At 38.5% G+C, this 22,101-nt stretch overlaps 1 protein-coding gene across 2 annotated transcripts in view; it reads right to left on the bottom strand.

Annotated features, from left to right (window-relative positions):
• Positions 1-334: 334 nt before the first annotated feature.
• Positions 335-22,101, bottom strand: part of tnr (tenascin R (restrictin, janusin)) — a 124,995-nt gene continuing 103,228 nt past the window's right edge. For both annotated transcript variants that reach the window (XM_079453430.1, XM_079453431.1), the window contains 11 exons: positions 20,858-20,977; positions 20,611-20,754; positions 18,001-18,120; positions 17,152-17,295; positions 14,008-14,138; positions 10,960-11,092; positions 10,487-10,638; positions 9,631-9,727; positions 4,931-5,092; positions 4,673-4,836; positions 335-3,661 (listed from right to left, as the gene is read on the bottom strand). In XM_079453430.1, the coding sequence (XP_079309556.1) occupies positions 3,545-3,661; positions 4,673-4,836; positions 4,931-5,092; positions 9,631-9,727; positions 10,487-10,638; positions 10,960-11,092; positions 14,008-14,138; positions 17,152-17,295; positions 18,001-18,120; positions 20,611-20,754; positions 20,858-20,977 (1,484 nt within the window). In that variant the 3' untranslated portion in view covers positions 335-3,544. The remainder of the gene's footprint in view (positions 3,662-4,672; positions 4,837-4,930; positions 5,093-9,630; positions 9,728-10,486; positions 10,639-10,959; positions 11,093-14,007; positions 14,139-17,151; positions 17,296-18,000; positions 18,121-20,610; positions 20,755-20,857; positions 20,978-22,101) is intronic.

The raw sequence follows: 22,101 nt of genomic DNA, 5'->3' as shown, positions 1-22,101 counted from the left end.
GGTCTTAAAATACTAACTCGCCTCTCATGTAATCTCTGCAGTAGTCAATCGAGAGCTTTGAAATCCAAAGGTTGAAAATCACATGTAATATAACATCACTGTTTCCACAAATGTGTGTTTTTGTCATTTACACTCAGACAGTAACAGGCCTCCGTGTTGTGTCAAGGAAAGGATAAAAGAGCCTTCGGATGAGAAAATAATGTTGTGCAAACACCCCCTAAAGCTCAAGAGTTTTTGCCTCAAAAATACTTCAAATATAAAATATCCTAAAAGATGACCTGGCAGTTGCTGCAGAAATCTTTCCAAATAATTTCACAACCAAACACAGTATTTTGTATATTTTATTAATGTGTAGAAAATGTATTAAAAAAGGAACTATACAGCACATTTTAAGTTAAACTAGAGCTAACTGGATCCGTTACATTGATATCCAAGGTTATTTGACAGAATGTGTTCAGCGAGTTAGGGAGATTTGCTTCAGAGAACGTCCTTTTGCACATTAACTGCACCTGCTTCATTTGTGTTCATGCTAAACACATTTTTTTTCCAAGAGCCATAGAGGATAAGTAGTCAAACAGTTTTCCTGCTCCATTACAAAGCCCTACAGGTACAAAACGTAAGGGACTTTTTACAATTTCGGGGTGAAATGAAATAATCCACAAAGTTATAAACACGACCCGACTGCAAGCATAACAGAATCAGAGATTAAAATGCTTCTCGTGAAGTGTTACCGCGGTAAATGTTAAACCATAAGTGGTTAAGGGGATGGCAGGCATATCTAGAACTCAAAGCGTCTCCGCCATATGCCGAGTTGATGAAAAATGAAGGAAAATCTGCCATTGTGTATCTGTCCCAAACACTACACGAAGCAATCTCTGTTCCTCTTTCAGAAAATAAATAGTGTGAAACCACAAACAGTTCATTTGCGAAACAAAATAAAAAAAAAAAGACTTCCCCACTCATGTTCTCCACGGAGGAGCAACTGGGAAAACGTTGCCTTCTGGTGCAGCCAACATGTAAGTGTTTCTCAATGTTAATCGCAATCATTTTGAGCTGATTAAGCATTTACTTGGTTTCCAATTCCCATCCCAGCTGCTACTGTAGTCGTATCGTTCCCCTTTCATAGTGAAGAACGGAAATTAAAGCAAAGGGAAGAAAGTCTTTGAAGAGAAATCACAGTGCCTTCGCTTTAGTTTCTCAGCGTTTTTCTTAAAGCGATATTTCACCCAAAAATGACAATTCTGTCATGAATTACTCACCCTCTGGTTGTTCCAAACATGAACACATTTCTTTGTTTGGTTGAACACAAAGAAAGATGCTTGGAAAGATGCTGACAATTCGGAGTCACCGTTGACCATCGTTGAACACAAAAGAAGATATTTTGAGAAATTTAGGAAAGCAAAAAGTTATGGGGCACCATTGACTACCATTGCAATCTGTTCCTACTATGGTAGTCAATGGTGCCCCAGAACTGTCAGCTGCTAACATTCTTCCAAATATCTTTCTCTGCCTTCATCAGAACAAAGAAATGTATACAGGTTTGGAACAACTCGAAGGGGAGTAAATGATGACAGATTTTTCATTATGGGTCTACTATCCCTTTAAGAAATAAGCGGAGAAACTAAAGAATATCTATGGTTATGGTTTACCTCTCACACTGGTTTGTCACTATAACGAAAAGATCAAACAGATATTGCAAACCAACCACAAACAAGAAATACAGCATATCTGCATTTGGGAACTTCTTTTCTGAGGTGAGCAAGAAGAAATGTCATTATTTCCGTACCCTTCTGTATCTCTGTATTGATGTTATGGTGAAAGTCAATTTGTTACAACAAACATGTATACAGTAAACAGTCTTATATCGGTGAAACCATTAGTTGTACATTTCGAACACTGCACAAAATAAGCTGATGTTAACCTGAAATTCTATTCTTGTCAGGTACAAAAAAGTGATGAAAAACTATGTTATAACTGTTACTAAGAGTTGGATTGCTTTTCATGTTGACGTAAGTGCTAAACCCTATAAAAGCTGTTGCATGTCACAGGAACGGAAATGAGCCCTTCAACTAAACTTGTCTCAGTCACTCAGAGTTCTGCAATGACAAAACACAAACTGCAATTCTCTTGCACTCAGCTATGAATTGTTTGTAACCTATAGAGTTTACTGAGACCATACGCCTTTGTTCTTTCAAGTCTATAGGAATGAGAACATTTTCAACCCTCGCAATCCCTTCGAGTATTCCCATATGAGTTCTACATGTGTACACTGGACGTATAAATCTACTTCATTTCATACTATCAGACTGACCCACCACCATTTTCAAGTTGGGATGATGTAAACGTGTGTAATGCAAGAATGTAATATGACCAGCCTTAAAAGAAAAATTGGTCCAGCTCTACAAAAAAACGGAAATTATGGAAATGCCGCACATGATCGGACTGAAAAGCAGATTAAAACATTTTTGAAATTGTTGCATGGTGTTTACGCCAACCTGCATCCTCCCCACACACCGATTTCCACTAACCATAAAACAAATACATTTAATCTACAAATGATGAAAATAATATCGTTATTAACCAAAATGATTCAGCTTAATCATCGTTTTAACCTCAGATATTTTATAAATCTTTGGTTTCTGAGGTTTTATTAAAGTAAAGTTACTTGGTGTTCCGTCTATTCCTCCTCAATAAAAACCCAGTTTTACTGTATTTAACATTTTCATAGTAACTGTGTGGGAATTTTGCCCTTTCCGCGATGCTTTGACGCTACAAATGGACAAATGTAAGCGTTATAAAATTATGAGATGAAGATGCAATAAATAAAACAACGTTGGCCTCAGTGTGCAGTACGGGCAAAATGTATTAAGTCACATAAACAAAAAACGAAGGAATTATCGACCAAAGTCCATCGAGTTTTTAAAGGTATTTTATATTTATAAAAATAGAAGCATCTTATATGTTAGTGGCCAGCCTTTTTTTTCTAAAATGTTTTATTTCGAAGGGAGGAAATTATCTCTTCACATAATAATAAGGTTCTTTCCGAGCTAAACTATACTCAAATTTCCGGTAAGACTTTACAGTATTTAAAGCCTTTATGTATAATGCATCATAAAGGGTTATTAAAGGGCATTATAATTGTTTTTAATGTGTGTTGTAATAGATTACAGTATATGTTGTTGTAAAGAATTATAACCAAATAAAAAATGTGTAGCGTAACAATAAATAGATAAGTATTATAACTGTGTCAACAATTATTCATGAGGCATTACAATGCATTAAAAGGTGCATTACATGGCATTAAAACTACGTTTATAATGCAATATACATAAATGCTTTAGGTAAAGTCTTACCTTTCGCCTTCACCCAAAATTTAACCAAACAGCGTTACACAAAAGAAAATCACCAAACCTCAGGATCTACAACTTTCATCGGACATTCGTCAAAGGAATTTTGTCATTTAAAAATTGAAATAAGTTACAGAACTCGTGGTGTCGTCCTACATACATTATGTAAAAACAGTAAGAGCTAGCTGGACGGTGGATTAACTAGTGGATCTCCTCCGCTTCCCGCTGATGCTGCGGTAGTTGAAAGGTCTCATCTTCATCTCCACGATTGGGATTGAAAACTCGTGGCCTTTCCAGTGATACCAGTTAATACCCTGCAACAGTCAAACACATTGGATTACTACAGTACATAAACAGAAGGATGAATACACAAGAAATTCCACACAACAAGTTCAATTCTCTTTTTTAAACCTGGCTTCTGCTATAAAACGTACAAGAGCTCTGTTTCTTTAAAAGAAACCAATGCCACACACAAGTAAATATAGTCATGACCTAATGGGTTATAATAAATTACAAGCCCTTGAGAAAAACTGAATTGAAAGCAGACAGTGGGACAACAGGACATGAGACAATTGCAATTGAGCAAAAACGGATCTCAAAAGTTTTATCTATAGAGACAAACCTCACAGTTGTCAGTTTTATTTTCTCATGCATATTTTCTTTCTTTAGCAACTTTCATAGCAAACAAAACCACAAAGAATGAGTCACAGTGCACGAAGGCTCTGTAGGTTTCAGATTAAACAGCCAAGTGAAGGTAACGGTTATCAAGATGAGTTGCGGAGAGTTCGGTTTCACTTTGTTTCTTCCATGTGAAACGAACAATTTCATGACTATAGTGAGTTTAAAACAAAGGCCTCTCAGTGAACACATGGGACAAGAGCCTGATAAGACTTCATGTTAAGGCAGTTGTAGATGGAAATAAAACTTATACTAATAACATGAAACCATCTCCAGATGATTTTGATTTTTGCGTAGTCAAGATGTTCAAAAATAACAAACAATTTTCAATCGTATTTTTAGAAGCTATGAAGTAAAACCCCTCATGACTGTCTTAAAGGAATTGTTCACTTTCAACATACATACATGCCTCACTCTGTTCTGCAAAGCGCGTTCACGACTTCACTTATTATGTAATTACGGTGAAATGGTCTTCCTCTTTTCATCCTGTGATTTTTTACATCCCTATAGAAACGCCCTAATGCTAAGTACATATGATAAAGTCAGATACTGTAGGTATTTTACTGGCCAATTTCCTGAAAAGTGGTTGTTTTAGAGAGGTTTTCAAAATATCAGAAAGTTCTTTCTTCTGAGAATTCCTGGTTTACCTGACTATGTCTGGACTCTCCATATTTGCCATTAAGGTTAGCCCGATGACAGTTTTTATACCACCAGGCTCCCTTGTAGGACAGGGCACAGTTGGTGACGGCAATGTCATTGTCCTTATCCTTGGTAGAGAACGGTCTGCTCTGATGGTAGCTCAGAGAGTCACCTGAGGTCAAAACACACCATAATTATGAGTGTGATACTGAATGACATCAGTCATATGTGATAGGACATATCATCCAAATATCCTCAAACCACACCTGCCGTGCCATTGTATTCTCCTATCCTCAGTTTGTAGAGGCTCTTGGAGTCTCCGATGGAAAACCTGTCGTAGTTGGCGTACACCGACTCTTGGCCATCTTTCATATCGATGCGGAGCTCATATCGACCTTGAGCTGAGATCTTCTGAATGTTGTCCAAACCTGGATGTAGAAGTAGAAAAACATGTCTGAGGAACACCATGTGCTATCCAGCCATCCTACCCCTGCATTTCCCCCTGCAAAAACGGTCTCTTTTAGATATGCTCGGCACCGATAAGAGCCGTAATTTCATTTAAAAGTAGTGCTCTTGTTTGGTGTTACATCTCACACTCTCTGACTGAAGAAAGATGAACAGTCTGTTTATTGAAGATAATCACATTTTCTGAGTGTGTGGTGGAGAATATGACCTGCCTTTGATACAGTAGATTTGTCCTGATAAGAGAAGCACCATCTGTTTTTAGCCCTTTTCACAAAAATATGTGACTGGAAAATACTATAAAATGAAGGTAAATACACAAATGTGCTGTTCACACAGGCAAAAACATTGAGTCTATTTACCAATAAGATATCCTGTAGGGTTGGGTATCGTTTGACTTTTATCAATTCCGATTCCGCTTATCAATTCCCGATTTGAAAGTTGTAAAAATATATAATTGTCTGGTTGGCATATTGTCTGGTTCGCAAAAAATATTTATATTTATGAGCGCTGTTTTGTTAAGTATGTAAAACTCTAATACATTTTCATAGGGGTTTTGTTGTGACACAAGTTAACACATGCTGATGGAACTGATGAGAGGAATTTACAAAATGATGATACGGCATGTTTAAAAAAATTGACACTTCTTGAAAACCGTTTTCAAAAATGGTCTTTTTCAAGCCCCCGTAATGCCAGCTAAAATGAATTACAAGTTATACATTAACTGGCCACATCCACAAGAAGCCAGAGCTTTCCCTATTCAATCTTTTTCCTCATTCGGAAAAAATCCTAAACACAGCGTCGTCTCAAGAAATATCTGCATACACACGAGACCACTGAAACCGATTCAAAACGATGCATGCCAGACCAGTATGTGGCGCTTTCATTCTTCTTCTTTTGGTTTTATTGGTGTTTGGCTCTGTAATTCTGCCACTAAAAATGGACAAGAGGACTTTTAGCATGTGCATAAACCGTGGTGTATGACTAAGGTTGAGACGCGGGGTGATGACATCATCATTTCAGAAAATATGCGGATTGACTAAGTCGTTTTCATATTTGTTCACTCTGTGATAACCAAAAAATAGCAGTTCAGGCTCCCAGTCACACTGAAGCATCCACATGTCTTCAATACTGCGTTATTTTATAAAAGATCCAACGCGATGTGATCAGGCTTATTTACATCTGGTGTGGGTTTCAAAACCTTCCTATTAGATTAAGAACACTGGATTAGAAATGTGAACTGTTGATGGTTATGCCGAAGAATTTGTCCAATGTTAAGTGTTTTTTATAAATATAAAGCTCTTGGCCGTCTACATACACAAGATGATATATCACATCTGCCTGCTGGCTGAGATTTAATGTCAACTTCTTATGGTGAGAAACAAATTAGTTTTTTATGGTCTAGGTTACAAACTCATGCCCGTGCGGCCCCTGTGAAATAATTTAGACACTGCTCTTTGACATTATGCTGTTTTAAATGATATAAAAGTATTATAACGTCCGTTTAAAAGATTTCAAGCTAATTTGTTAATGCCTAATGGGATCAAGCGGTGAACCGGAAGTCTGAAGCATTCAGACCCTACGCGCTTACGCAAGACATAATAGGTAATTCTGCGCATTGCGAAAAAGGTGGATATGGAAACATTATGATTAGTCCATAGATTTCGTACGTGCAAGTTCATACCTGTAATCCTGTTCTCTGTTCACACATAGCATAATACTGGTAAATTACTGGTAATGTTACAGGTTACAGCAGTGATATTTCAGGAAAAGTCACATATGATCACTGACCGGTAATTTACCGGTAAAGAGTGTATGTGTGAAAAGCGTTTTTTGTAGGGACCTGCCTTAATACTGAAGTGCCCCTAAACTCACTTTAGGATTAACAATGATAGGCAAAAGCTGAACCCATGGAGCAAAGGACTGATCAACGGATAAACAGAAACAGGTCTGAACCACCACACATGGCCAAAGAGCATCTTTTGGACTGCCCTAATGAGATTTATTAAACACATCCAAATCTTTTACACGGACCTGATCTCAGTATGAGACTTCAGTTTGATTAAGAACAGGCATCGTGCTGTTCTCACTGCACCATATCTAAAGAATTACACAACCTTATCAATTTTATCACAGTTTGGGACTTATTACTGCACTTTATCAGCAATAAAGAAAATTTTTCATGATCTTATGAAACGGACCACATAGTAGGAGAACAGGGAATAATATAACAGCATTAATTATTATGACATAACTTCAAGCGAAAAAAAGAAAAAAAACATAACATAATAGTGTATATCCAGGACCCTCTGGAAATAAGCCTATTTTTCCACATGGCTCATGGCATTCAAGGCTCCTTTGGACATAATGGCAAACATAAAAGCTGTCTATAAACTCTCGGCATCACGATCTCAGTACACTATTGTGCTCTCAGCACACTTACATTTCAGCCCCATTACTTCTATACACAATTCAGGAGTGTTATGACCAGGTGAAGAGCACAGGGACCGTGCAAATGTGAGCAATACAGTGCTGAAGCATAGCTTTTTATTTTCCTACACTTGCTCTCTGCTTTGAATGCATGAATAGATGAGGTCTGCAATACCTGCATCTGCCAAACTGTGTGTTTGATGAACAGACGGTGTTGTTAACATTCGGCAACTAAACAGTACAGTCGTGTAGTACATCATACTGTGCTGTCAATAATATTGTCAACCTTTACTAGTCGGTTTTTGTATTTAGAATTTTACATTTTCTGGGATTTTTATACAATTATGACCTATGTTGTATTTTAAGATTACATAAAAAAGGGTACATTTGACCCTGCCTTATTTATTTTGTTTTTTTCAAATACCTTAATGTAGACGTTTAATCTAAAAATAAAATCTAACAAACATTTGAATAACAAAAAATGTAATTTGATAATCTACAAAAAAGCAAAAAAACATGATATAGCAGTTTAGCCAGTGCATATCCAATACAGCGATGAGCTACAACAATTTTCAATTTCTGCTCACGAGTTGCAATCTTTGAATGAGTTCCTTCCACGCTAAATATAGCTACGGTTAATATATAATCCAAGCTCAAATGCCAGTGGAGGCACAATTGGTAATGTTTACTTTTTATCTGTAATTGAGACAATGGTCTGTAATCAGTAACACAATGCTGTTTTTTTCTGAATTCTAATGAATATAATTATAGTTTTCTAATAAGATTTATGCATCGGGGATAGAAAGGAAAATAGGGCTCCATTGTTTTCTGCCAAATTGGATTTCTGATGAAAATAATTACTGGATAATTTAAACACAGCCTGACAGCTGGGAGCAGAACAGAGCGATAGGCCCTGGAAACACACACACACTACTGTACACACAAACACACACACACACACAATGTCACTCACAGTGGTATACAGTAGATCTTTATCCAGAGCAGCACCGTTGAAAACATTTACACATTTGTCAGTTGTTTTAATATTACGCTACATATACACTTTTAACCAGTATGTGAATTCCTGGGAACTGAATCATGACCATAAAAGTTAAGCTACAGAAACAATAAGTGTGTGCATCTTTTTGGAGGATCAATTGAGAGAAACACGAAATAATATGCATAACTTGTAGTAGGTGTATGAAGACCTTACATAATGAAGTGTTATGTTTCTATTACATCAGAATGAGCTATTTCTATCTACATACACCACGGGTCCCCTTGCATGAATTCACCATGTTGTCTACAGCAGACCTAAACGGACAACCGGCTCTACAGAGCGCGCTTCGTAAATATGTTATCTCACTCGGCATTAAGCGAAAACGTGACAACATCTTAGTCCTGTGTCAGCCACCGTAGTGCTTTGAAAGGGAGGCGTGGAGTGAGCCGTTGGTTGCAATGCACAACCTCGCCACTAGATGAGCTTTTTTAATGCTTTTTACCCCAGGCAAGTCTCGCCACATTGATGCGTAAAATAAAAAATGTCAGTGTTGCTTCGATGTTAATAAACCAGTGAGAATAGATTAATGGGACCTTAAAAGGAGCATATCTTTAATAGTTTATCACGTAGATCAAGCGTAGCATCCGTTCTGGCAGGTCACCTGAGTTTAGCGTGCATCAGCCGATCACATCAGGTGCAGCTAATCAACGTTAACCAACAGTCATACAACACACACTAGACCGCATCCTATTTAATTTACTTTCTCTGCTCCTCATCAGCTGCTTAATAGTGCTGCACTAAAAACCCACCTCCATCCCCATCTCCACCATATCTGCCTTTATCTGTCGGATCATTTAATTGAATCCTGTATGGCATCATGAACTGTTCTAGTTACTCAGGTGGGGGACATGTATTGCTGCTCTCCTTCTCTGTCCATGCAACAGTTTGCTTTACGCCAGTCATAAATATTGCAATTGTTTAAATATTTGACGACAGTGGTCCTGACAGAACAGCTTTTTTGGAACAGCACTAAGCACTTTTTCTATAATTAAAGTCGGTTTCACGTCCTCTTACCCAGCCAAAACTCATCCTCCAGGTTGCCAAAGCCAATCTTGTAGTCACTCCACTTCCTGGAGAAATCAGTCAACCCGTTCTGACGTCGCTGGAACACCTGAAACATGATTAACAAGGCAGCGTTTGCCACATAGCATGCCAATACAATAGAACGCATTTGCCTTAAGGGCAATATGGTGCACATGAATGTCAAGAAGAGTAATTCTTTATTTTTGGATGAAAGAGGCAGCTCGTGGCCAGCAAAGACTCAAACAGCGGGTAATTGGCAGCATATGTTGCGTTCTGAATACAAGTCCCTTGCGTGGTTTGAGCCCAAAATTACCACCCGTCAAGTAAAAATTGGTTTTCGCAGGTAAGTAAAACATATTTGTCGGCCAGCTGTTTGTAACTTTATTACGACCCGCAACATGGCAGTGTGGTCCATGGCGATTTACAGTGTGTGACATGTTGAATTCCAATCAAACGTTTTACTTGTTGAAGTAAATGACAAATCTTTAGGTAAAAGTTTAGGAAGGATAGTTAACCTAAAAATCGGTCATCATTTTTTCACCCTCATGTCATGTCAAACCTGATCGACTTTCTGCAGAACACAAAAGAAGATATTTTGAAGAATGTTGGAAACCAAACAACACTGACCCCAATTGACTTCCATCATATGGACACTTAACCACTGAGGCATTTTTCCCATGTCTTCTTTTGTGATTCAAAGACGACAACGTCAAAAACAGATTCGCATTGACATGAAGGCAAATAAATGATAGAAATCATATAAAATTCATAATCAGAGAATCAAATGGCAGAATCATGTGTGAATCGAACACAGTAGTAGTCAAATGTAGTAGGATATCTCACTCACTATCCAGCCTCCTTCGTCGGTGGTCATGTCGCAGTAAACCTGCACACCCTGACTGAGGTCTCTGTTGATGTAGATGGTGTAGACTCCGCTCAGGGTCTCTCCGTTCAGCAGGTGCTGAGCACAGTTCTGTGGCGTGGGAAACAATCGGTTTCCTGAGGAGGAAAAGGGTTGAGACACAGCCGACACAACAGAGCCCAGAATGCGAAGGGCCGCGGAGAGGTTAATGAGTGATGATACGCCTCGCCGGTCTGACAGGGGAGTGCGAATTAATCCGGTGTCTGGTGCCCAAGATGTTATGAAGAGCTATCTTTGGACCGGTGGCGTCTTTAAAGTCACTGATTCACTAAATGAGTTTGGTTTTCTTTGCGAATCAAGTTTACTGGTGTTTAAACGGTGACATTACTGATTCAAAGTTAAAAAAGTGTACGAGTCAATCGGATACAATGTTTAGAGGTGATGTGGTGGATTTGTACCTGTTGTGAAAGTGGCAGAAACAATAGCGCTGGTTTCTAATCCTCTGGCGGCTTGCAGTCTCACAGTATATTCGGTGGTCTCTGCCAGACCCTCAAGGCGAATCCACGTGTCCTCGGCATCTAAGATCAGCTCCTAAAACACAATCACAGTCTGTTGGGAGATCCTGGCACGCACGAAGGCATTAGCACATCACCACTGTTCAAACATTGTGAGACAAAATTAAACAAAGAATCAGCACCAGAGAGGGTTTGTAGAAAACACGGCCAAAGACAATACAATGAACAGCAGCAGTGTCAGGAATCAGCTTTTTTAAGCCGTTTATTCCCCCCGAAAGTTACATTTTAACTTGAACCAAATTCATTGAACGAAATTATTGACCGGTTATTATAAATTCAAATGAAATTCAAAAATGCATAATTTGTACAATATCCTAAAATACACATGCAATATGAAACTCACGTGACATATAAGAAACATCTTTTAAACATTTTAAGGTGAAAAACGTTCAATTTCACTCTGTAATTTAATAATTGTTTTATTACCACTGTAAAGCAAACCGTTCTGGGGCTCTCCTGACTACCTTTGTACGATTTTTCTACTATGCTCTACTGTTTGCTGTGAAAGCAGATATGTTCATTTTATATACAGTATGTATTTTTTTATTTATCGCATATAAAGTCAACAACAACCATTTGAGACGGCGAACACACATATTGGATGTCTGCAGGTTTCTACAGTAAGAAAATCGAATGAAATATATAAAAAGTTGGATTATGAACAACTTTATTTTTGTTGTTTTTGTCTTATTGTCTAGTAAACCCTGACACGTTTTTGACCTGGTGGGTAGGTAATATAAAGTCTATATAAACAAAGCGAAATCAGATCACAGTCAATCAGGAGCCGTCTGACGGATTGTCGTTCTCCAGCAGCTTACTGTTGGGTGCTCTTCCTCTCTAAGTATTTTTCAGCTGTTTGATTGACAGCTCTGAACCCTTGATGGGGGAGGAAGAGGCTTATCGGGCTCTGGTGCTGCTGCTGCCGGGGAGAGATGAAGTTTCTATTTTGGTCCCCGGCTCACGACAGTTCACTTCCGCTTATTTGTTTTGGAGAAACTCACTGGTATTTGCCACCGTGGCAGCATTTTCTCCCACATTTCTTTTATTTCCTTTTCTGCAGAACGCATTGATGTGGTTTTACTGGGAACCTGATGGACAGTGTGACGCCACTTTGATATGCATGAAATTAAAAGTTGACACACTGCGTAGGTGTCATTTTTGCAGATGAAATGTTCAGTCGTTTCATTATTTCATGAGTAAATGTACACCGTTTCATTACATGAAACATTAACGAAAAATCAATGAAGCGCACGACAAATCTAAGGATTATTACTTGTATTACCACTGGAGGGCACAAATGACCAATCAGAATTGACTATTCCAGGGAGGCATATGATAAGCTGGCTGTAATGAAAGATTTACGACTATGATACACCGGTAGGGCTTACATCATCTGTGCACCACTGACACCATCTGGACAAACACTAGCAGCATGACAGGTCACACTATGACTTATTGAATAGATCGTATAGGTTGTGTCTACACACACCCGCACACACATATACACGTGTGGACAAAGAATCTGTATTTTCCTCTATGCCAGACAGATCAAATAAAGATAACCAATGCATATATTAGACAGTAATCATCCATTCAAATAATGTAATTATTTCAAACTGTACTATATCTATATGTACTGTAACATTTAGAAGAAAAGGACTTCAGGGAAATCTTTGATGTGTCTTGTTAATTGAATTAATTCATATTAACTGAGCTACATCAAAGCAATGTAATTAAATTGTGACGTTCCTATAGGCGCTTTTAAAAGATGTAACAGCTCCCGATACAGGACGGCCTCTGTGGAACACAGACAAAACTGTGCCTCGCACCATAAAGTCTTTATAAGATCGTCCTGTGCTATCAGTTTAATACCGAAAGTGTAACAAACACAATTCCACATTTCACTATACAATGAATTTAACAATTATTTTATAACTACTGTTTGACTTTCCTAAATACTATAGGTTCTATAATGACAATATTAAGCTATGTAAAGTGAATACATTGCTTAAAGGGATAGTTCACCCAAAAATGACAATTCTGTCATCATTTACTCACTCTCTAGTTCCAAATCTGAATAAATGTTGTTGTTCTTATCAACACCGATAAAGATATTTAGAAGAATGCTTGCGCGCCGCTGACTACCAGAGTAGGAGATATGACAATGGCAGGCAATGGTGCGCCATAACTGTTTGCTTTCATACATTCTTCAAAATATCTTCTTTGTTCAACGGAACAAGTCATTTTATGAATTATTGTTTTTGACTATGGTAGCATTTGGGCTGGTGCACAATTTTTTATGGGGGCGTAACAAACCATTTCACTAGTGATGTAAACAGCTTAGCTAAAAAAGGTTGAACTATTAAAGCATGTTATGATGTTTATTAACAGCAATACAGTGCCAGTCCAAAGGATTTTTTTATTTTATTCATAAATAATCTTTTAATAAAACATTATTATTTATTATAGTAAAATGTAGTCAAATTCCTAGATGCAACAGTGTTTTGACCCGTAACTTGGTAAATATTAAGGTATAATACAGTATTCTACAGTTGATCTATTCACTATTGTAGTGTATCGAGTGTTCAGAAAACTCTGGAATTGTTAATAATAACCAAGGAGAGAGTAACTCTGTTTAGTGTTTCGGTTGGCCATCCATCTCTTCTGTAACAAAATACGAGAGTAACGTTACAGTTAACTTTTGTTCAGAAAAAAAGAATAGATCAATTAAATTAAATAAAACTATACAAGCACAAGAACTTTAGTCAGTACGTTTATTAAGGGCGAGTAAAGCTGGTCGTCTATCACTGTTGCTGTGAATTTGTAAATTACATTCCTAGAGTCTATATAACTCGAGTGTGAGTGAATAAAGACAGAATTTTCATTTTTGGGTGAGCTGTTCCTTTAAGGTTGAATCCAAATAATGCTTGCCTTTCGACTTCCGTCTGCTGCTTTGTATGTCAGCATGTAGTTATCGATGTCAGCGATGGGAGGTTGCCAGGATACGAGAGCGCTTCGATGGTTGACCTCACTGGCTGTTAGGTTCTGGGGGGCATCCATGGCTGCAAGCATCAAAAATATGACGAATAAAAGCGATGATCATGTACCTTCAACATGTAAACTTCAAAGAGATGGTTCACTCAAAAATAGAAACTCATACAAACATCTTTCAAAACCTGTATATGACTCTTTCTTCTGGGGAACACAAAAGAAGATATTTTGAGAAGTGGTTTTGTGTCCATACAATGGAAGTCAATGGGGGTCAGTGTTGTTTGGTTACCAACATTCTTCAAAATATCTTCTTTTGTGTTCTGCACAAGTCGGAAAGTCATAAAATGCCACGAGCGTGAATAAATGTTGAGATACAGAAACTAGTTTCAGTGTGTGTGTGTTTACAGCTGTGTCAGCATATCTGCTGGAGTCATGTAAACAGACCTCTTACCCGCGGCTACAAAGATCATGTGGGTGCACACGATATAGGTTTCAGACATAGTGACACATCCGCTTCAGAGGAAAAACAATTAGTGCATGTTCTCCCGGCCTCGTGTTTCTCAGTTTGATCTCTTATCTGACAGCATGCCTCTCTGCCTCCAGCAGAGCTCAGCACACGCGCACGCTCTCTTCCTTTCATCCCTACATAAGCTGATGCTGTCTTTCCACGTTGTCAAACAGGCATCATCCACCGTGTACATGCAGAAAAAATGGATGTATTGTAGCCTGCTCTTCTCTGCCTTGCACTCATTGTCTGTAACAGAAGCTATGCAACGTCCTAGATCTGAAATGCTTTTGTTACAGGCGCGACAACCTTTAATGAGTAACATGCAAACCTATCACAGATTTATGAAGGTGTGGAGTCACATCAGAACAGTGGATTATGACTCTATATGTATATTAAGTGGATGCATTCGCATTTTGCAACATGTTTCCCTTGGTTTGCCATTAAATCGACTGCGTAGGCAAACGAATAAAGAAATACCTGTGCATATCTCAGGAACTCATTCATATTCCCGTCCTCACCTGAATCGCTTTAACGGTGAAGTTGGAAATGTAATCTAAATCAAAATGACAGACAGTGCTAATCCTATAATAGGCATGAAATTTGTTAGTTGTTGTCGTCTTAATTATCCTCGTAAGCTTCCATAAGCCGCCCCGTAAATGCCAAAATGATGCGTCTATGACACTTCACCCCATCGGGGCGGGTCTTGGCAGATCCTTAAATACCGGAGGATTGTAATTTCACTTGTTTTTTTTGCAGCCAGTAGAGATTTTGTTGTGTCTCTGGAGTTATTAGAGCAGAACTGTTTTTAAATTACACCCCCATTAAGTAACCAAAAATCTAAAAAGTCCAAACCAACAAACTTCATTGTGTGTCAAGATTGGGAAGCGTCAGCGAGCTGGCACAGAGGTTTGCAAAGCCAATGGCCTGTGACTCTTTTATGTGCAAATTAATTTCCTCTAAACAATCCAAACTAATGAAGTATTCTGGGAGGGTCGCTTGATTAAAGTCGAGGTCTAATGCATCTGAACGCGGCCCTTCCCTCCAACTCACTTTAACAGACAGGCTAAAGCGTTCAATGCAGAATGAAGCGCTTTGATATAAAAGTGGAGCTTGTTCTAGTTCAGTCTTCTGTGTGGAAGCTGTGGGAAAGACAGTCGGTCTCTCTGTCTCTCGCGCTCTGCGGACAGCTCGCTGTGAGGAAAGATGCCTGGTGATGCTGATCTCCTCTCTGTTCTCACATGGGAATAGCTGTTTTGCTGACCGCGGTATTTTGATGTACAAACTATAGAAACAAAGTTATGGCCTTGTTTCTGCTCCACGTGAGCTGCCCATCTCTGCTGCTGCGAGCAAAAGGATGAAAGCATCGATATGGAAGTACATGATCTTGTGATGATCTATTAGATAACAATAAGTTGTTGATCAAACTTAAAAGAAATGAGCTACTGTTACGGGAAAAAACAGCGATGCTTAGTATTGCTCTTGTGATATACTGTATGAAGATAAAAAGTCATGTTTGGTCCTAATATTTTATTTAAAATCTTAGGTTGGAAAAGTGGGTGTAAATAAATACACTAAATGTACAATTTAAGTAACTGATCATATATTTGGGGTCAATATGACGTTAAAAGTGTCTGCGAAATTTGTTTACAAATGCTGTTAAGATAACACAACTTTTTTCATTGTATTTATTTATTATTTTATTATACATAAATGTAATTTAACGTTTGTTTTCAGGTGCCAGTTGCTGCAATATTACTGCACTTATTAAAAACTTTTTTACTTGGTCTCAGCTGTGATTTGTTTACATACAGTAGTACTGAAGTTCTTTTGTAATATTTCTTTCTTCCACTTTGTTTATTTATAGGTGTTTGGCTTGTAAATACATTATATTTGTTATTCTGGTCCAAAAGCCATTGATTCTGTCTATCATTATTTCATTCCACTTTCATAAATTATAATGTGGATGTTTGTTTTTGTCTTCGGTGATCTGTCAGCTTTTGCTGGTTTCCTGTCAACACCCTGTAACATTCACATCATCTTGTCATTTTGAGAATGGGCGGTAACACATCTTGTGTTTGATACATGTCAAGGAGCACAAAAGCTCCACTGTCCAAAGATAAATCACATAATTCACTATGGATTGACACAAACAACCCTTAAACACCGCACACATACCTCAACACTCCCAAACACAACACACAACAGGCGACAAGAGAAAACAAGCTACTAAACTTGACTACAAACTTAACAACAATAGTGTATACAAAAATGACAAACAGTCAACTAATACAGCCATATTATTTGCATGCTGGGTAGAAGGCATGCACTGGGGTAGCTGAACCGAATTCTTTTACAAAATCCATTTCACCCCTGCTGTGCTAGTTGGTACGACTTAAAAAAATGGAGCATATCATAATAGAAAAGGGATGCATGATGTGTGTTCCTGTAAGTTCTTACCTTAAGAGTCAGTTAGCAAAGCTCTTTCAAAAACTCTCAGGTTATTTTATTTCTCAATCAATCTCGATTTATTTTTAGACGTCGGAGGTCACATCTAACCAATTATGTGGATCACTTACGTGTGACAAAGTTGGTGATGACGGTGCCGCTGGTGAGAGGACCTTTGGTGGCGTAGAGGGCCACTGAGTAGGAGGTGCTGGGGATGAGACGACTCAACTGATGCTCCTGCTTGCTACCCTCCACCAGAAAGGTGTCGGCAGTAACTAGAAAAAATAACAAGAGCATCTAAGTTCATTCTACATGCAGATGTAAAGAACTGCAAGTGTTTAAAGATTTAAGATTGCCTAAAAATGATCAGCATTTTTCTGTCCAGGGCAGTTGTTCTAAGCAGGTTTTTGCTTCAGGCATCAGGTTTTAAATCTTTTTTTATATGTGAAAATTTGTACAGTTTTTGTTTATTTGCAATAAAATGAATGAAAAAAGCTCAACATTAACTTGAGCTCAATATACACTAAAACATCGATGCTATATAAAATATTACTAAATATGACCACAATAATTAGGACCACACTATAAAAAGGTCGGGCGAAAAACAATTTGTCATCATTACAGTCCATTATGTTTTGTTGTTAATAACATATTATAATATTTACTATATATATTTACTGTACTGTGGTCTGGGTTATATTTGTGATTGTTCACAGACTGCACTATAATGCACATGAAGTTTGAAAAAGCTCGACCTTTGATCTGCATAAAAACGAATATGGGAAAATTCGGCCTTTTTATCATATGCCCAGTTACACAGCTAGTCGCATTTTATAATCAAATACACTTATTTTTACCCAGCAAAACAGATTTGGGACTTTCAAATTCCAGATACGTATACGTTCAACAGTACGAGCAAATGACCCTGCAATAAGAAGGTTGTGAGAGGTCGTGCTTTCGTTCATCAGGTCTTCACGTACCCTGGTTACTGGTGAGGGTGAGCACGTAGTTATCAACACTGGCGACAGGAGGGTTCCAACGCAGCAGAGCCCCTTGAGGTGTGACATTCAATGCGGTGAGCTCCACAGGCATGTCCATAGCTGTGTGCAACAGAGGATAATGTGCAGGTTATAGACAGACAGTCAGAGATAAGCCCAGCCAGGGTAATTGCCGGCAGTTTCATCCTCGCCTAGTTTTTCCTCCTAACGCGCAAAGAATAAAAATAGATCACCTTGGCAGCTCGGAACCAATTTGTTGTGATTATTTGACTGGAGAGGATCACAATTTCCTTAATTATCTGCCATCGTGGGAGAAAATTAGACATTCGAATGTTCGTTTCCACGTGAGTAATGAGCTACGTTTCTCGCCACACTTTTCGCGGCGCGTTTCACAGATGGCCGTTCTTTCTTCCTGATAGGAAAATCACACTCTCCTGTGTGCACCGTGGCATATGTCCTCTAAGATGAGGTCAATGGGCTGCAATCACACATTATCTCCCTATACTGTCCCGCGCACATCTTTGTTCTGCCAGCCTCGCTGTCAGGAGCAAATGTCACTTTTACAGCGGTAGAGAGCTGACCCTCCCATCGGACGGCCGTTGACTCGCCTCCAACAATTTCTATGCCCTCTCACTACCTTCTGGAGAAGCAGGGTCCGGATTCACAAAACATTCTTAAGAGAAAAATTCTTCTTAACTGACATTTTTTTCTTCAATTCTAATTAAGGAAAAAAGTTAGGAATGTTACCATATGTATTCCCGGAAAAAACTTTGGAAGGCCCGATTCACATTTTGCCTCTAAAACGGTAATCCTGCGCTGCTTTCTCTCTTCAAATGACCTGCGTGCACTCCGAAAAGTTGAACTATTTCCATCTCGATGCATGCCGCGTCGCCCCCTATTTGCGCACGCCTGCCACGCGTCTACATTGAAAATAACGAATGTGAGCGCGGAAAAGACACAAAATGTGAATCGGGCCTGAGACAGTTCTCTAACATTTATATATATATATATATATATGCTAAATGTATATAAGAATGCAATATGCTTGTTACATACATAAAGTTTATTAAATAAACATACACAGTTACCACATGAGCAAGCGAGTGTAATCAAATGATTTTATTTTTAAGAAAATATTTAAGAACGTTTTAAGAAATGCTTGAGAATTGCACTTACGAACGTTCTTATAAACTTTTTGTGACTCTTGCCCCAGATCTCCGGCACCTGACAGCAGTTCAACGCAAGAGATACAGAATCGGACGTCTCCTATACCGTACACTGTGTGATGAATGTGAGCTAGATGGTCGTCTGTGGATCATTAGGCAGAGCTACGAACCCGATCCATCAAGTTTTATCAACAGCCCATTTCATTTTTCACACATCCCAGCTGAAATACACAAAGCCCGACTGTTTTCGAAATCCCATTAATGATAAGCTCTTTCCCAAAAAGCTGCTTGTCACTTTGCATTGTTGAAGCATTGGTGAGATGGTTGTATACACTGGCGGCTTCAGATTGTTTGCCTGTCATATTTTTATTAGCTTTGAAGGCTTTATGTCACGATAGGAGGCGCAGGTGTGTGTTGATGTAAATGCAAACACTTCTTATCTAGTTATTAAGTTAGAGCAAGTCAGCAGTCTGAAGGAAAAGGCCAGCATATGTTTGTTCTATTGTGTTACACCACACTGTGTGATGGGAGTTATTACTTAAGTTCCAGGCTCAAGACATCGGCTCATTAATTCATTTAGGTGGAAAAATGCACAGCCTGAACAAACAACATTTCAGGGAATTTGACTAAAATAACGTTCAAAATGATCTTATGCATCATTGCTTGAACAACATTTAAGCAATTATTATCACTCCCTGAACTCTCTGCAAGTCGCTTTGGATAAAAGCATCTGCTTAATGACTAAATGTAAATGTAAAATTAGTATTTTGTCGTCTTTTCTGAAAAAACTAGTTATAAAATAGTTCTAGTCCTTGATTCTATTTGGTCAATAGCTCAGCTTTTACCCTAAGCAATGCCAGAAGAGTTTAATAGAGTCTTATAGAAGACAGTATTTAAGAATACACAGATTACATACACTACCACTAAGAAACTGTATTATATCAAGTACATATTTTGTAGAACAACACAGCATATAGCTGAGGCGTGAAACATCACATCTTTTTTCTTGTTTTTGTCTTGAGTGAAAATGGATTCTAACGTCTTCGAACCAAACTGCTAACCCAAAATCGCTACACACTTCTGGTAGTGCATGCACACTGTAGCACCGGCTGTCATGACCACCATGTGGTGCCTTTCAAAGCCATCAGGAGAACTTCCAAACTGATCATTGATTCCATTAGTAAAATCTCCCAGAGGACAGCACGGTGTGAGAGATGCTCCTCATCACATGCTAAATGATGTGCTTCATTCCTCCGAATGTCAGCCATATTTCTACCCAATCAAAAGCTCTGTGACTAGACTACATCCTTCAAGTTGTACCAAACGGCATTTCTAATGATCGAAAGCTAGACTGCGTGAATGCTAGGGGCTTTCTCGGATGGGGGGATTAGTAAATATCCGAGTAATGAACTGAGAATAGAAGTACCCGTGAAGACAGTCGTGGTGATGATCTTGCTTTCTTGGCTTCCTCTTACGGCGTTCAGCTTGATCTCATACTCAGTGGCAGCATGAAGATTGGTCATGGTGAAGTTGGTGACATCATTGTCGATCACCACATTGTCTACTCTTCCTGCGAGAGGATGATGTAACAGATGAGGAATAGAAATGCAGATTTTCTTTGAATGCATTTACAAATCGATATTTTAGAGGTGTTCAAGATGTGGTGGAGGTACCTTTAGGTGACTGGTAAGCCATTTTGTAGTAATCAAAGGGCGCGAGTGGTTGAAACCATGATATGGTCACAGACTCTTCTGTAACGTACAACACAGTGATGTCTCTCGGAGGGTCCATTCCTGCAAAAATGAGGGAAATGAGTCAAAAAAGGTATGTTTTGCTAACAGTTTATGTGAAGAGAGACTGAATCACGCAGGTACGTTAACACATAAGACACAGTAATACTGTATATGTTATTTCATTCAATAACTGTGTTTTATACATTTATTATTCATTTAAATGAAGTCATCCATAACGATATGTTTCATTTATAATTCATTGATCTATTAAGGTTTTTCTCTTCGTTTAAAGGGTTTTCAGCCTGTTTTGTCCCAGCATTCAAGAATCCTTGTCATTGCCAATGAGCCCCAGAGACTGAGATGTGTGTGTGTGTGTGTGTGTGTGTGTGCGTGTGTGCGCTGGACACACAACACTCTTCACAAGGGCATTTGCATTGTTATTGTCCGCTATCGTCCAGCAGGGAATCTTTCATGATTTGTTTACCTGTCCCAAGAGCTCTCTCCATCGCAAAAGCGGAATCTACCAGAAACTGCATTTGTAAAGACAACGATGCAGACTTACAGCGGTTCAATTGCGTTCTAACAACTGGGAAGGATATAAACAGATTTACCCCGACCGTAATTGAAGTGGCCGGTCATTAAAATGAGTGGAAAGCAATTCACACCTCCCCACATTCATTAAACTAATGCATTCAATTCATAAACTATGGGTGGCAATTCATAAACAGGATGTCAACCTCATTTAAATGCTTTCCGAGTAAAATATTCCAAGTAAATGAGCTGCGATTATTCATGTATGCATATCTTAATTTATTTTGCACTCAGCGGAGCAGTCAATACATATATTTTCAGCATTTAGACTTGGTATAAAGGCCACCGAGAAAGACTTTTTCCATTTGTGATTTTTCGGTCTTTTTTACCGTTGAGCATATGGTGACCTTCTCGTTCCCTTTGTGTGGATTTTAAAGGACCGCTAATGTGTGAAAACAAGCATTTGCATGTAAAAAAATGTTCTGAACATATTGTTAAATCAACAACCTTGATAAAACCCATTCGAAAACAACAGATTCAACAGCTTAAAATCGTACCATAAATGTCACTTTAATGATACCAGCTGAAGTAGAAGTTTCAAACTAGTCAAGCTGCCGTGCAGAGGTTTCGAAATAGCTCAGAGACAATATCTC

The sequence above is a fragment of the Barbatula barbatula genome (genome assembly GCF_947034865.1).
Source record: "Barbatula barbatula genome assembly, chromosome: 3".
In the NCBI taxonomy this organism is placed as follows: Eukaryota; Metazoa; Chordata; class Actinopteri; order Cypriniformes; family Nemacheilidae; genus Barbatula; species Barbatula barbatula.
This window is presented reverse-complemented; position numbering and strand designations above follow the sequence as displayed.